Source organism: Caloenas nicobarica, chromosome 3 (assembly GCF_036013445.1).
Source record: "Caloenas nicobarica isolate bCalNic1 chromosome 3, bCalNic1.hap1, whole genome shotgun sequence".
Lineage (NCBI taxonomy): Eukaryota > Metazoa > Chordata > Aves > Columbiformes > Columbidae > Caloenas > Caloenas nicobarica.
The window spans coordinates 68095202-68112902 of record NC_088247.1 but is presented as its reverse complement, the minus strand read 5'-3'; the positions used below and the strand labels follow the sequence as shown (position 1 = coordinate 68112902).

The 17701-nt window shown below is 39.6% G+C and overlaps 1 protein-coding gene across 2 annotated transcripts in view; it reads left to right on the top strand.

Moving 5' to 3' along the window:
- Positions 1-17701, top strand: part of MTHFD1L (methylenetetrahydrofolate dehydrogenase (NADP+ dependent) 1 like) — a 159629-nt gene that overhangs the window by 110804 nt on the left and 31124 nt on the right. For both annotated transcript variants that reach the window (XM_065630440.1, XM_065630441.1), the window contains one exon: positions 445-597. In XM_065630440.1, coding sequence (XP_065486512.1) covers positions 445-597 — 153 coding nt within the window. The remainder of the gene's footprint in view (positions 1-444; positions 598-17701) is intronic.

Genomic DNA, 17701 nt, shown 5'->3' with positions numbered 1-17701 from the left:
CCTTCGAGAGTTTTGGACTATGAATCCTGGTCTCACGTAGGTATCTAACTGGGCCATTAGGGCCCAGAGGGAAGTGCTGTACCCGGAGTTCTAGTGAGCTGGTGTAGGTTGCTTGTTCAGTGTGGTACCCATTGTGCACCCTCTCTAAAAATACACACTCTAGCCATTTTATAGGCAACGTTTGCACCTAACTCTAGGTTGAGAACCCACTCAAGAAGCTGGATAGCACTGCAGTCAAGTCTCTGGAGATAAAGGTTTGAACTGAGGGAGAATAGCAGTATTCTGCCTGTTTCTGAAATATTCGCTGGTAAGAAACTGAGGTTAACTATTGCTATACGGATTTTAGGATTTCCAGAAGATACTGATAACAGAGTGAAAATATATTCTGTCTTTACTGCAACCTCAAAAAATTTTTTCTTTTATTTTTTTTCCTTTTTCTGTTAGGGATTTGGAAATCTCCCCATTTGTATGGCAAAGACTCACCTGTCCCTCTCCCATCAGCCTGAGAGGAAGGGCGTTCCCACTGGTTTCATCTTGCCGATTAGTGATGTACGAGCCAGTATTGGAGCTGGATTCATCTACCCTTTGGTTGGAACGGTGAGTGCAGAATATTCAACTCAATCACTCCCCTTCCTTTGACCCAGCTTGACAGGGAAGTGCCTTTCCTGTTTGCCTCTAAAAATAATGTGTAAAACCAGGTGAGTTCTTGTTTGGTTTGTTGTTGTGGTGTTTTTTGTTTTGTTTGGGGGTTTTTTAAATAATAATTTTATCCTCAGACTTTTCGCAGCTCTGTGTTGATAGGGAAAGATAATTAGGAAAATGTAATACCTTATAAGAGCTCTGGCTATGGAGTGTGAGAGAATGACTCTTGCCATTGGTTCTGTTTCTGATGTTTTCAGTTAATCTAGAATACTTAGACATCCTAATGCTGCAGAAAAACGAATTTACGTGTCCGTTGCTTTTCCTTATTCAAACTGCAGCCTGTACATACCTGTAGTTACATGATTATATTCTAAATGTTATATCTTTCATCCATCACTACAAAGCGTTCTGTGATGTATTTAGATGAAAGGAATTGTGTTAGGAAAAAGTGTGTGATTAAAATGATTGCTTTTCAGTTGATGAGCTTGATCTGTTCCCAGTCCTTGTGAACATCTCTGCTGGTTCTGTAAAACTAAGTTATGGTGGGAAGGGATAGACTTCTAACTGCAGAAACAGTAGCACATTCTTTCTCATTTTTAGAGGTTTAAACAATAAGGTGCTAAAAAGAGGCAATTGTCATCCTTTCTTCCTACCTGTCCTTAAAAGTACATACTCAGATTAGGAAACTCCTGATGTTTTCTTCCCTGACATGCCTTATCAAAGTAGCTGAGAAGCCAGTTAGCTCATGCCTTTGCCAGCCGCACACATCTTATCCCAAACAGTAGTTGAACTGCATCTGGAATTTCATAGCATGAATAATTACTTATGTGTAGCTGATTCATGGGATGGTGCTAGAGAGGGGATGCAAAAGCCATTGCATTTCCGGAAAGAGTACTCTCCCAATCTTATCTCATCTTCCCAGAGCATGGCCTGATTTCCTTGTGTAGCAGTACACTTAGGAAAGGTTGAAAGTTTCTAATCTATTGTTTTGAATTCCCTCTGAAACAATTAAGTGTTTGAAACGAGGAAGGAAGTACTTTCTGACCAGGAGAGTTCCTGGAGTACAGGAAACTGTGTCACTTTAACTCACTGGACTTCGGGACATACTTTCCTTCTGCCTGGTCACATTATGCACATCCACCAGAAGTCGAGCACAGCTGTGTATTTAAATTGTGTAAGACCAAATTCTAATTACTGGTGACAGAATAAAATTTGTCAGAAGTTCCAGTATCTCCTTCATGGCCTGGGTTCAAGTTTGCACTGGAAGATGCGTGTCATAAAGTTGTGAGGAGTGAATGTGAAGAATGGGCCACAACTACTTCAAATCCACGAGGGAGCTATTCTCTAGCGTGTCAGAGTGAAATGTTCTCAGGTTGAGCTTTCTGAATGAATCAGAGTCTGCATGCTTCAACACAAACTAGCTGCAGTTCAGCCTCATAAACCCATAGGAACTGTCCGTAGGACCAGTATAGGCTAAACAAGTTCAAGGATTATCTCTCATTTTTGGTTTCTGCCTAGAACCAAAAAATATGGTTATTGTGAAGGACATTTTATATATGAGATTTCTTACTGGGGGAGATTGTAAAAAACACATCCAAGTTAGTTACCCTGATTTTGGTGAGAGGTACCATAGCCATGGAACTTTTCCCGTATCAGGAACTGGGTAGGCAGTATACTCTTAGTGTTATGTGTTCCAAGAGAGTTTGTAGGGCAAAGTACTATATAAACATAAGATCCCCAGGAGCTAAAAATCTAAATAGACAGATGTCAGTCATCAGTTGTTTGGAAAATATTGCTAATGCTCAGGAATGTGGGACAGAATACTCCTTGGAACTATCACAATTGCTACAAAACAAAATGAATGAATGAATATGAATGTATTCCTAACATCCTTGCCATACAATTCTTTCTCTAGAGTTGAATTTATGGCAAGAGGTTCAACTTGCTGCCTTTCAGAATACAGAATTGTGATCATTGGGAAACAAACTCTCATAATAGGCTTGTACCACTAATTTTGAGATCACTTTTCTATTTTGAGATCTTCAGATTTTCTATGTGCATTGCTATCAGAAATTAAGTCTTAGGGCTAGGGATACTTTTTAAGTTGTGCGAGAAGGAATACTTTTGATGTCACCTTCCAAAACTGAGTGTCTTGCTTTGACAGTTCTCCTACTAATAAAGCTATCCAAAAATGTCTACAAGAACAAAGCAAGTATAAAAGGGCATGTCCTGAAGGCTTAAAGTAGCTGGAAGTCAGATGCTATGACTAGAGGGATTACAGAAATCCTGGTGACACCATATGGTGAAAGCATCCAGTCATGACAGTGAATTAGTTTTCTTTATATAGGAAAAAAAAAGCTATTGTACAACACATTCATGAAAGTTGTAGTGATCATTCTGATGCTAATTAAAGGTCAAACTCCACCCTCAAAGCATATTTTTTACCAGGCAAGCTCCTTTCACTCCAACCTGGCAGAACTTATCAGTGGTAAAGCAGGTCGTTAGAATTCTGCTCCAGTTTAATCAGGGAGGGTATTACAAATGAAAGAGCTAAGTACTGCCAAAAGATAATAAACTACCTGCAGTACCAAGCATTTGTAGTTTAACCTTGTCATTAGCACATGTAAATTATTAAGATCTGTATTTACCCCAGCACTAGTATGCAATCATTATTTTTTTTAAACTAAATAGTTAACATGTTGTCTTCATGTTCTCTAAGCAATATTTGTTTTGTGTTGTGGTTGGCTGTGGTTCCCTTACAGCATCGAAGTCTTTCCAGGAAAAATGAGCTGAGCCTTATCAGAGGAAATGAGCAGTGAAACAAGAGGTGCATTTAATTAACACTGGCACAGCTTTTATCCAAGTTCTCTGCAACCATGACCCAGAGGGCTGCATCACTCTCACAGGTGGACTGTTGACATCATTGCTTGGCTGAACAGAGTGATGGCAGGAAGGCTGCTGGAGTATATGTAGGAAACCAGTGAGGTCATTCACTAGCAATGCTTGGGTGGAGAATTATTAGATTTTTGTAGTATGTGTGTTTCTCTCCACCCTCCCCCAAAGAGTCATTGCAGTTTGGTGCGTTCTCACGTTCCAGCCACATTTCCATTGTTCTCTTTCATGTGACGTGCAAGAATGCAGGCTGATCGTAGGAGTAAACCTTGTTATCTTTTGCCTTTGTGAAATGACACCACCAAATCACTGGTGTGAGTAATACAGCTGTGTTTGAATCACAGTGAGATTTTTTAAATATGCGCTACCCTTTCCCAGCCATGCACTTTTGTCTACATGGGTTAAAATTACAGGCAAATTCACTTTGAAAATATGTGGAGCCTTTGGAGCCACGCCAACTCCCAAATTCTCACGATGAACTGACATCCTTCAGATATTAACATATCTGAAGAAAGGTTAGTCTATTACGGAAATATTCTTTTTCTCCCCATAGAGAATGCAATTCAAGTCTCTAAAACAAGTTCTGAAACTATATCCTCTGGGAAGGGACTCTTGGGGTGACCCAGTGTGCTTTGAAATAAGTTTATGGGAGTGATAAAGCTCTAATTCACTCATAGGTGAGAGCCAGGACTGTCCTGCTAAAATATTACCTAAATATTGTAAGGGGGAAAGGAGCCTGAAAGTAAATATTTTTATGAATGCTTTTCGAAGGAAAATATTGTTCCCTGTTGAGTGAATTTCTTCTTTCATAGTAGTTAAGAGCTTAACAAGTTTTTAGGGTGTCCTTTGAATGTAAGCTGGAGTCCAGGCCCACCTGGAGTGAAATTGCAGTTTCCCAGTGGTGCAAGTCATCTCCAAACTGTCATTTTGTCACTTCTTTTAGGCTCTCTTATGGCAAAACTGAATAATTGTTGGTGGATTGCCCAACTCATCCTGACAATCTGTGTAACATAGGGTGATTTTTCAAAAACATGAACAATGGTGAGATCTATATTTGCCTTGCAAAGCATTTGGCATACAGTGCGATTTTATGTTGTTTACAAAGGAGTAGTGCTCTACTGGGTGTTCTGACCTCTCTTCCACAGGCAGTGGAAGCAGGGACAGGTATCCTGGGAAGAGAACAGGGATACTGCCCCGTTGTGTAGCGATGGGGTCAGGAAGGCCAAGGTGCTGCTGGAGCTGAACTTGGCAAGGGCGGCAAAGAATAATAAGAGGGGTTTCTAGAGGTGTGTCAGCAACCAATGACGTGACCTAAGATCTGGCCAGGAAGAAGTCATAAGAGTAATTGATGGATGTAGTTGCAGGAGAGCAGAACACATGTTGTTGTTGACTAAGGTTTTTTAAAATTGGGGAGAAAAAGAGTAGAGTTTACCTGGCTGGAAAAATTTATTGTCATCTCTGAAACTTTTGAAAGTATGTAGAAAATAATTTATTTAAGTGATAATTCAGAAATTTCCATACACTCTGAGCATTTGGTGTTTAGTTCAACTATTTTAAACTGATGTGGATAAGCCACTGTATGTTGGAAATACAAAATAAATATACTTTGCTTCAGATCACTGCAACTCCCTGCTGTAGCTGTGACATGGACATACGGTAAAATACCCTCTTACATCCTCAAAAAAATCCCAACCCAACAGCCTCTCTTCCTCCTCTGACATTTAGAAATATCTTAACAGATAATGGAGGCAAAACACTTAGATTGTGTGTAGTTCATGCTGTCTCGCTTGACTCACCTGTTTGCTAGTAAGCAATATTTAACCTACATTACAATGTAGTACAATGTATTGCCTTTTCTGAATGAAAGACCAGGTCCCATTACTGGTCGTATTGGCAAAATTAATTTGCAGCTTATTACAGCTTCCTTCCACCTAGCCTCAAGTTCCTCAAGGGCCAGCACTTGTAGTTAGCAGAACTAAAGGAATGATTTTGCTTTGTCTTCTATTGAGAAGAAAAAAAAACTTGCGTAGGCATGTGTGTTACTTCAGCAAACTGAATAGTTGGAGGAGGACTTCTTGTTCTGGGACAGGATGAAACAATTATACAACATATCAGAGAAGAAAATAGACCCTGAGGTTTCATAAGCTCTTTAATGTTTAGATTAGATGAGATTTTTCTCAATACAACCTCCTTTACAATTTAAGTATGACTATTGTAAAATTAGTTCTTTGTATTCAGCGTCCATATTATGTATTTTCCCACTTTACCATATTTTAATCCTTGTCAGAGAAGATTTTTTTTAATGCAAATATTTAAATTTGGCTCTAAACACTTGAAAATGAACTTTTTAATGACAAAAATGAACCTAATATATTTCTTGTATCAGTCAGGTTTCCTTGGTTGTCTTTTCCAAAGCTATTTTTATTAAAGACATCCACAGAAATGTAACATTATATTCAAGCTCTTAGACTTAGAGAATAAACGTGTGCCACTGTTAACTTAAAATAGCTTAACACGGGTGCTTATTTACAAGTACAAAAAGTGACTTTCATGTTTCACTTTAGTGAGTGATACCCTCAATACACATTTTGATAGCCTTCCATCCCTTGTAGGGGGAATTTTGCCTTGCCTCCTTTGCTTTGCACATGAAGTGGCAGAGGACATGGTCAGCCGTGCTATCCCCCGTAGAAGCTATGGTAGGTCAGAGCTGCTGCAGAGGAATTTCCTGATCTGGTATGCCCAGGTCACAAGTGCTTTGGCATGTGTTTTCAGTTAAGATCAGCTGACTTGACACAACAGCTTAGGCAGTATGGATTCATTGATCGGGGTAGTGCCTGGCTAGTGTGGACAAGTTTAAGCAATGCTGAAACAAAGATAACTCATTATGCTCTGAAAGAGTTTTCTTCTGTGTGGTGGTTGGTGTCTTGCCCTCGTCAGACCTGTGAAATTGTATGCAATGAACTCCGTGCAGCTGTCTTATGGTTGCAAATAACCATTAGTGTAGGCAAATGAAATGAGAATCACCTGTAGCACATGTGCAGCCGAAGGGGGTGCCTCTGTGAAACTGTGGTTTGCTCAAGGCCTTTGGAGAGTCTGGGAGTCATTAAGACCCTTGCTGTCTGTTCCAGTAAGACCTAACCCTGAGCATGGTTATGCTTTCTATCTATTTCATTCCCTTGTCTCTGATTTACAGTCTGTGATCCCAGACAAGAATGAATATAACTGCATCAGTTAAGAAAGGAACAAAGTCTGATGTGGAGATAAAGGCTCTTTGAATGATGTACATTAGCCTATTTGCATGGGGCTTGCTATTAAGGAGACATACCAGTTGAAAGCGGGAAGTGCAATTTGGACAGAAGCCAGCAACAATTTTGGCCCACCGCCCTCTAGATTTTACACATGACTTCAGACATGAAATAAGGACTTTGCAGCGGGAACGTATGCACGTGTGCATTTGAGCAGTTAGTCAATGCCTGCTGGGTGTTCCCCAGGCCAAAGAGAGAAGTGGGTGGCTGAATTGTGCAGCTCATGGCAGCCTCTCCATGGTGCAGCAGCACTGCCTGCACACCCTAGTCCTGCCCTGCAGTTCTGGCCATGCTGGTTTAGCATCCCTGTTGTGTACTTGTGCCAGTTCAGAGCAAGTGAACGGGTTTGATTAAGAGCTCATTCAGTTAATCAGCCTCATATGTGTGCACTCTGATCAAATGCGATGAGCTCAAGAATCAGTTTATGAAACATCTTGAAACAGGGGTGTTAAGGGTTTGTGTTTTGGTTATGCTATCTATACAGAAGTACAAACCAGAGCATTAGAGAGGACAGCCAGGCATCTAGTTCTCCCATTCATGGTATTCTGGAAGTAATGCTGCATGAAGAAGCTGGTGCTGCCAGACTCAGGGGTCACTGAGTCTGGTGGCTTTGAGGTGGAGTGGGTATTGCTGCTGCCTGTCTTCATTCAGCTGGGTAGCAGCACCCATGCTGTGTCACTTCCAGCTTTCTGCCATTCCTCTCTCTGGGGATGAAATGAAATGAAGTTTCATGCTCCCTATTTTCGTTTGTTCAGCCTGATAAGCTGCTTCAGTTGAAGAAATCACAGTTTCTGAAATGGTGCCTTGTGGTTCAGATTGGAAATTTAGAGATTCAACCCATCATTTATAAGCAATTGTTACCTTTTAAAACTCCTGTCTACACCTGAATTTTTTCAGAGGCTATCTTATGCTCACTTAAAGAAAGAAACATTGGCCCTTCAACGTTCTTCCAGATACGTTTTTCAAATGCTTGTTTGCAGATTTTGAAAGTATCAACTCCTTGGTAAGCAGCAAAAAACTGTACAGTTTAGGTCAAATAACTGAAATTCTTCCAGACTGTCCAGTGAGACGAACCATCTAGCAGATGTAGATAGTTGTATATTTGAGTTTGGCAGCTTGCTGTTATTGCACTCTTAAAGTGATTTAAGGCCAAGAGCAGGAACCTGGCTGGAGGCTGCAAGTCTGTGACTGAACAATTTTATTGAGTTCCAGATAAATAAGGTGAAAGATGTTTTGAATTTAATAATGTCCCCATCAACTTGCTTGCTTTCAATAAATTGTGAAATATATAATAGGATGGATAGTGTGCTAATTAACATTAAAGAGGAATGAATATTTGTGCCTACTGGTCAAGGGATTATCCTTGTTAAAACAGGAAATGGACCCTGATTTCCTGTGTTCAAGAGTTTTCTTCATGAGCTTTGAAAACTTCAGGCTAAAAATAGATGATGCTCTTACATAGCAAAATATATATCTATTATTAGTGAAAATTAGCTTATATATGGAGGGAAGGGCATTTTCCAAATTGTTTTATTTTGAAATATACGTCCTGCACATGCTTCATAAAATAGCATTTATCAAGAAATTAGAAACTGAGCTCCTCTAATTTATTACATGATGACATGGGCTTTATAGAAACTATAATACTCAACACTTGTTTAATATCCCTTTTGTTTAGTAGTTTGCAAGACAAGCAAAATTTTGACACAGTTTGTAAAAGAAGGAATCCAGAAATGGAAGCAGTAAGGTCCTCTGAGAAATCGGGGCAGAACCATGAATAAAATTCACCATTTCCTGGCCTGCAAAATTGTTAAGTGATTATGTCTAAGAATGTGAAGAATTGGATTTTGGGGTATTTCTGTTGGAGTGGGCTGACCTACATTCTGTAGACAACACTAAAAGAAAGGCGTTTACTCCTCCTCTACACTACCCACCCACTCAAAAATCCTGAAGTACTTCCTGAGATATTTCTCATGTGTCCTTATTTAAGAAAAAAAGAAGGTACAAAGGCTGGCATACTGTATATCGCCATTGGTAAGTGATAATGGGTTTATTTTAAAAAAACCAGACTTTTTCCACTTCTGAAACTGTGAAATGTCATGAATGAGGCATTATACGTTTTAACCATAACTGAGGAGACGATTGCATAAAACCACCTTGATAGCCTATAGATCAAGAGGCATCTCCCAGGTGAAGTCCATTTAAAAAAGTATTTCTAACGTGGTACAACAGTGACCCACGGGCTTCTGGAGATGAAATATTTTTGATACTCAGAGGAACTACTTGATGCTGACCTGTGACTATCATCTGTCTTCTCATCTGCTCTTCCTGCACACTGGTGAATATCACTTGTCAAAAGATGATTTTGTTCTATTTTTTTGCTAATATAAGGAAAGAATAAGGCATGTATCCTTGTTTGCTTGAGGAATTTCTGTTTCCCAGGAGAAATAATGTTGCGGTAGTTGACAGGGTTTCCTGTGTCTGGCACTAAAACCCTGCTGTGGACACTCTGTCAGCTGGTCCAGAACAGTGACTTCCCTTTCTCACAACCATTTCTCCATGGTGGATATGTCTACCAGCTTCACCCATCTTTTCTCTCTACCATTTTCTTCTCATATTTTTGGGGATAAGAGTATATTTAGTTTTACACCAAGATTAAGTCTCTCCGGTTCAATACATATTCCACACAGCTGTGGGAAAATTCTGTTTAAATGCTTCCTTCTCTTTTACTTTGCAAAAGCCAAGACTGTTATTTCTTGGCCTGGAGCTGGACTCCTAAGAACAGAGCTTTTCATAGGCCTGTAAAGAAGAAGTATCTTTAGCTCTGAGCTAACAGTTGGTCAGGTAAGGCAAGACATAATTTTATTTCTCCTCACCATTACTGCAGTTACATACAAAAATATATTGGTATGAGGTATCTTACCAACACCAGTAAAGCAGCCTGAGTGCTAACTGTGATTCAGCAGCTGCTTTATGGTATAGTTTTGTCACAGAGAAAAATTATGCCAACATTATTTAGCTCAACAGCAGCTACAACCACCTCAGCATGGAAAGGCTTGGAAGCTGTATGTTAGCTAGACATTCCCAAACTGAAGCATGAGGTGCTATGTGAAGATGCACTTGGCTGTGGTGACGCTGTAAAAGTCAGTATCATCTGCAGCACTAAAATCGTGGGTTTGTCATGTTCGGGTCTGTGGGTGAGAGCCGTCCTTTTACTTGGGGGTTCCAGGGCTGGAAGGCAGCGCTCTGGGTCACAGCACAGTTCGGGATGGCGACAGGAAACCTGAGTGAGATAAAGCACAAGATTTTCTAGCAAAATTTGACTCGTTTGAAACATTTTAAATGCTTAACTCTGTAACTATCCAGGGATGATAATGCCAAGCTGTACCAAGGCTTGATGCTTGACAGCAGCGGTGTCAAACTCATTTTCACTGGGGGCCACATCAGCCTCGTGGTTGCCTTCAAAGGGCCAAATGTAATTTTAGGACTGTATAAATGTAACTACTCCTTCTGAATGACATTCAGCCCTTTGAAGGCAACCGCGAGGCCATGTGGCCCCCGGTGAAAATGAGTTGTCACCCCTGCTTTACAGGTTGGTGCCTGGCAGATGGACATTCAGCTTTCACTTGAAGTCATATAAAAGTACCTAGTGTAAATGGAACATCCTCTTTAACCAGTTTCACATTTTTAATAGTGGTTTTTTTTTTTTTAATAACATGTTGAAGTTTGGAGCTAGATGTAGGCTAAACAGTTTCTCTCCAGGGACTCAAAATTTTCTGAAGATAAAATCCTATAACTGCATGATATTTTAGGCTAGAGTGCCTGACCACAGCATCTTTCTTTAATAAGCATGTTTCTGTAGGCAACATAAGGAGCTGGGCTTTGGGCTTAATAAGAAAAGGTAGTGACATGAAGAACTTCAGAGTGAACCATTCAATCATATATAGGAATGTTGCTATTGGAAAGAAAGTATTTAAAAAATGTTAAAGATCTACACATGCTGTCCTACTTAAAGCTTAGCAATGCTCTCAAGACTTTGAGTCTAAACTTAACCTTGGAATATATGCTTTTAGGAAAATTAGTGAGAATTAGGTAATCAGGTCATGATTTCCTTTTCTGCACAGTCGACCTAAATTCATCAGGGACTGTTCTTTATGTCACTTTTACAGGCTTTTACTTAGCCTTTTTTAATTGGAGACCATGTGTCTGTATCAGCAATTTAAAAAAGATGGTTGGGTACAAATCATCTGGCTTTTGTTTCTATACATATACAAAATAGCATAAAGATACACTCAGTTTTAATCATTATTTAGCAACCAACACATCAATTATTAAATGTATGCAGGCTTGTGATAGTCATGGAAATATCATTTATATCCCTTGCAATCTTCAGAAAATCTTTTTCTGATTCTCCTTAAATTCTGGTTCTTCTGGTTCTTCTTAAATTCTGAATCTACCAATACCTCTTACAGACATAAGACATAACAATTTTTTTTTTTTTTGGTAGTAAGGCACCTAGCAGGCTAATGCCCTGCAATCCTGAATATTACGTGTGTTTTGGTGTGTTTTGAGATAGCCTTCTGGTATTAGTGTTGCAATCAAGTAAGCCTACTGTGAAATGAAAGCAGCAGAGGAATGTGGGTAATGTGTTAGCCTTTTAGTAAATCATCAGTAAACTCTAATGCTGAGACCCTGAGAGGGTCTGGTTTTGTTACTTGCTCAATTAATAAAACCAATCAGTACACTGAGGCCAGAAGAACTGTGGCAGTTTATCACCTATGGAAACCTGTTATGCTTTTTCTAGTCTTTTTTAAGCCTCTCTTAGATAAGTGAAAATAAATCTCCTGATCTCATTTTATTCGTCATTTACCTTTTCCACAAAACCACATGAAATTCAACACCACTTAAAGTTCATGCTTGGCTCCTTATTTTCAGTGTGCTGTCAGGAGCAAGGGTGCTGCCACAGAAGTGTCCTCAGGGACATCACTGAGGCTGCTGGACTCACTGTAACATGAAAGGTGCTTCACAGAAGTACAGTGTTGAATCTCAGTGGTGGTAGTTTATCAAAATTTTTGAGAAATGCTGATAACATGGTGTAAGAAAATCTTATATCATTCTTTTTTCTTTTAGATAATACTATACTTATCACAATGTGGCAAATGCACTTCCGAAAGAGCCAAAAAGAAGTAGTAACATCACATAGGCGGTATGGCTGAGATGCTTTTCCCCTATTCCATTTGCAACACTTGCTTCTTGCTACTCAGAGTTACTGCATTTGCACTTCTGCCGAAAGCTGCCAGTGCTCAGAAATGAAGGGCTAATCTGGGAGTTTGTCAAGAAATCTGTACAACAAAAGCTGTGACTTTTACTTCTCTTATCCATGAAATAAGCCAAAATACAGGGGTCTGTGGTTATTATGCTGGAAAAAAACACTGGTGGAGTCGGGTATCTTACATGCAGTACTGTTCATTTTATGAGATGATGAATGTGCCCCGTGTCCCTGGTCACAGGCGAGTTCCCTCGCAAGCATCTCCGGGCTTCGTTCGGCCAGTGTTTGGTCAGAAGGCTGTCCAGCAGATTTATGTTGAAAGGGCAGTTTTTCACCCATCAGTTTGTACATGTTTAACTCAATTTGTAATTTTATTACTGGAGGTGGAGTGCCATGAATGGAGCAGTCATGGTTTGATGTAAAAAGAATTTTCTTCTAAGTACAGAGAAATGTAAATTGTGAGAATGAACTTGTGGATGGAAGGATGTATTTAGTTTGATCATCAGGTGTTCATGGAAAATTTCACTATAACTGAAGAAGAGAGATTTCAGCTGACTGTTGAAAGTATTAGCAATCATCATTCTGTTGTTTATCCTCATTGTGTCTGGATTATGGACTGCATTGAAAACACATGCATTTATATACCCATTTCATTAAACCATTCATTGTTTGTCTTAGTTGTGTTCAATTATATTAATATTGCAGTTTATTGCAACAAATCAATAGAATTCCATTGACGACCTTCAGCTCTTTATGACAGCATTCAAAAGCCTAACCTTTTTCTTCCTTTTTCCTCCTCCTTGCCTCCTCTTTGCCTTCTTTTTGACTCCTTTTTTTGCCTTCTTTTTTTTTTTTCCCCTCCTTTTTCCTCCTTGGAGCTCTTTCGGCAGCTGGAGGCAGTTTTAATTTTGATACGTTTGACATAAAGGATGGATTGTGTCCAGTTTAGGAAGCAGAAAAGCTGGTGGAGGAAAAAAAAATTCCATCATTTTAATACAGAAATCAAGAGTATGCTTTCTGGTCCATCAAGTAGAAACAGTTTTTGGTTTCAGCTCAGGATATACATAAGAATAAATTACAATTTAAGGGCCTTTTTATTTAAAGGGAGAGAATTTAGCTGTGTTGTTGGCACCATAAAACTAAACGTTTTATGGAAGCAAAATGGAAAACCAGATTATGGCATATATTAAGCATAGAAAGTATAACTTACAGCTTTAGAGATCCAGCCATGAGAAAGTTGAGTATTAAACAAACAAACAAACAAAAAACGCGCCCCCCCCCCCCCCCCCCCCCCCAAAAAAAAAAAAAAAAAAACAAACAACCAAAACCAAACCCAAACATATATACTGTTGTGGGAATCAGTTCTGGACTGAAAGGCATGTGTATCTAAATGCAGGTCTTCTCTGTGTGTTCAAAATTTCAAAATGAGCATGCCATTGAATTGTCCTGAGTTCATTTAAAGAATGTAGGTGTTTCCACGTGCCTGCAATGCCTGTGCGGGAGTCTGCATACCCCCAAAGCATGTGTGCAGTTACCTCCTTTCTTGTGCCTGTGCAGTTCTAAAGAGGAGACTTGCTGGCCCCATCTCTGTGTTGCTCAAACCCATATTTTACTTCTTGACTATGATGTGTTACATCCTTTTGCATTAGTGTCACCGTGTTTTGTTCTTCCAGGCTTGCCAAAAAGGACAGAGGGTGGGGAGGGGTGTCAGTTACAGGACTGGCTTCTTCCAGGGGAGAGTGAGCCAGGGAATGTACTGAATGAAAGGTGTGTTCTTAATGCTACTTCTTGAGCAGTAAGCAGCTCTTACATCCTATATCCAGTCTCAGAAAGCACTGAACTCTTCCTGATCTTCAGCTCTCTGCTCTAACTCTCCTTCCCCTCTTGTGTTACTGTTATATGCTGGTGTTGCTGACTCTATATTAACTTCAGGCATAATCTCTAGAAAGCATGCCAGCCTCCAGTGTTAAACTCCTGTCAAATGAGATCCCTGGAAAACAAACTTTAGCCCTTGCCACAGAATGAGCTTCCACTTGTTAAAATTGTTTTAATAAAATGTACTTTGCCTTCCAGTAAACTTAAATCTGTAGTTTTGTGAAAAACAACAAGAAGGAAGTGAAAAGGCAATTTGTCTGAAGCCTCAAGGAATTTTTATGGCTAAATTCAGAGAAGAAGTTGACAAATTACAGTTAAATTTGCACAAAAGATTGACAAGTGCATAAAATACATTTGCTTTAATTGTAAAATTAATTCAAACCTTCACCTGAAACCATTTTAACTGAAGTGTAAACATCCCTCTTGTATGGACCAATGCTGTGAGTGACCTGTTCGTTGTGTTGCATTAACGTGTCATTTTGTATGAGGCAAAATTACCTACAGGATCATATTAAATTGAAATTGGAATATTCATTTGTAAAGTGAGGAGAAACCATCAGGCGTTCAGAGGAAGATAAGAGTCTGTTCTCGTTTGATGTTGTGATTAGGTCTGCTTTTCTAAATAGTTGATTTAATGTGTTCATTGCTAATGCAAGTCAGGGGAAGCCTTGCCAGGTACTTCATGTTAGCTTTGTTCCATTAAGTAATTCTGATGCAACTTACTGCGGTGAGAACTTCAGAAGATAAATCTGCTGAGAAAGTATTAGAAGCAGGTGCTAGAGGAGGGCAGTTTTCTTACGAATTATGAACATAGTTGCAGGACCTGTTATAAACCAACAGAAAACCAACAAAACTTAAAGGATTTTTGTAGTTTTATGGAAAACAAGTCAAGATCTAATTGACTTTTTCAGTGTTTAGAGATAAAATGGGGAAGAACATGCTTGTTTAAGGTAAATGCATCACGGACCCATCCTTTTCTGTATCTTGTGATGTACTTGAGCCCAACTGTAGAAGAAATTGCAGGAGCACTAGATTTGTAGACGAAACTGGCTGCTGAAATGGTTTTTAAAATCTGTAGAAATAATGGAAGAAAACTATTTCCTAAAAAGGAAAAGAAGGAAATCAGGTGTAAATGTTTCTGCCTTTTCACTCCCTCTAAAGAGTGTAGTTTTCTTTGCACAGTTTTAACAGCTCTATATAATTTCCAAGGAATAAAAGATTAATTACATTTAAAATTATCTGGCTTTGGATGTAATGGCATATTGATTCCTAGTTCCATGGAGAATGGTTTTTAAGATGCATATGATAAATTCTTAATAAGTAGTTCCTTATTGTTGCTTTAAACATGTATTTCTCAGAAACCCTCAACATCTTAATATTCCTTTCCTTGTTTGCTTCAGTTATTTAGACTTTGAGGTCTTCAAAATGGCAATTCTACCTAGTTCACTAGCACCAGGGCAGGACTGTTCCTGAAATTTAGGCTACTGGGATGCTTGTGCCACATTAGAGATGATACATGTTCCCAGGCCTCAGAGAGGTGCGATTGTAAGGACCCTGTAATATCATTACTGCTGCTTCATTATTCCATCTTTCAGCAGCTGTTTTCTGAAGTCACGTCCCTCCGTTCTTTGCATGTTGCTGATTAGATCTTCTGCTGTTGGTCTGTTAGTCTGTTAGTTCAGCTAGTTCTTCTTCTGCTCCTGCTGGCTACTTTTTCACAAGTGTCTTCAATACCATCACTGTTTGCACAGGACATATTTTATGCTTGGCTCACCAGTCCCTCTCATTCTCCTCCCAACACTGGTTTCTTCTCCCTGTACTGTTGTCTTGTCTGTCCTTCAAAAAAATAGTTTTTAGAGATATAGAGAATAATCATAGAATCATAGAATCATTTCCGTTGGAAGAGACCCTCAGGATCATCGAGTCCAACCATAACCTAACCTAACTCTGACATTAAACCATGTCCCTAAGAACCTCATCTAAACACCTTTTAAACACCTCCAGGGATGGTGACTCCACCACTTCCCTGGGCAGCCTGTTCAGTGTAGCAAATCTTAAGGCAAAATCAGGAAGGGAAACAAAAATAATTTTCAGTGGCTTTGGCTGTCATTGCCACGTACTCCCAAGCACCAAGACAGGCCTGTGCAGGTTGCCTCCAGCATTCAGGTATCAATACAAGTGTGCTCGAGTGATCTGGTCAGGCCTCCTTGCACTGACAAATCTCATCACCTCTTTCATTAGTTGGCACCATGTATTGGTTCTGGATGTGCTGGTTTATACCGTTTGGCAGCTGAGAACAAATACTCTTCTGCTTCTCCATCCTGTTGATGTCTGAGAGTCACTGGGATTCACAGTTTCTAGTCGTTTCTCTTGCTGTGAAGAGGCCCTTACTTGCTTATCCATTTTGAGTATCATTTCATAGATGGCATATTATTTTCTATCCTCTCCTCAAAGCCATGTTCTTCTCAATGCCTTGTTTTTCTTCCAGCTGCTAGACTTTAAATGTTTTGTTTCTTCTATGTAATAATTTTGCTATACCTCTCCAGTAATCAAAATCAATAATCATTTTCCAAGCAATATCCTCTCTCCTGAAATAAATTTTTGTATTCATTCAAATGGAACATAGCTATATTTCGTTCTTCCTCATTTACTCCCCTTGAATTAAGATTCTCCTCTGAGTAATGCCTTTAGCTGATAGCCAGGAACTGTGGGTATTTACTGCAATTTGCAGACTCAATTACCTAATTGTAAAAGCGGTTGTTGATTTCTTAGTGTGCCTATTTATGCTTTGAGGCATTCATGAAGTATAAATCAGGTATGTTGTAAATGACCCTACAGTAAGGAGACTGGATTTGGGAGGGAGGTTGCATATTTTTAATAGTTTATTTGACTTGTATCACAAGTTACTTCAGATACTCTTAAGATAAAGCGAGATGTGTATTGTGGAAGTTGTTCGTTAATTGATACAAATCTGCTGGCAATGGGCAGACAGACAAGATGGCAGGCAGTAGATATTTACTGTGCTACGGACATCCTTAGTAGCTCCAAAATGAACTATTCAAAATCAATTTGCAGTGCCATTCTCCCCATTTGATAGGATAGCATATAACATATTTGCAGTAACATGCCATGTCTTACACAGTGCTTTTCATTGGTAACTTTCTGAAGTGTCACAGGGGAGGTGCAAGTGAGGTACAATCCTTGTATTCAGATGAGAAGGAAATTGCCCATGGTAAGCGACAGAATTGGGAAATTACCTGAGTTGCATGGAAACCAGGCCGATACTGCTCATGGTACCATGGTACTGCTGCTTAGGGTATTGTTTGAATGATAGTAAAACCTGAGTCTTGAAATCCTTTGAGATGTTGCAGCTTGTTGTATTTATTCAAAAACCTTTCCTTGAACATAGTGCCAGATTAGCACATTCCTTCCCTTTAGTGTCCAGCATGTTAACGGGCAGATGCTGTAAATGTAAAGATATTAGAAAGCTACTGGCCTGAATGCATATACAAATTCAAGCTTATTGCATGAGAGAAAGATTTGTGGGTCCCTGGTTAGCTTACACGGAGCTAACACAAAACTCCTGCATTCCTATGGGACCAGCCTCTTGGCCCCAGATGGGAAATGCTCCAGTGCTCCCTCCAGACTTGGTGTGAACACCTGGACCCTTTGCCTGGAGGCAGCCCATCTCCTTCAGGCTGCCGTCGTCTCCTTCCAG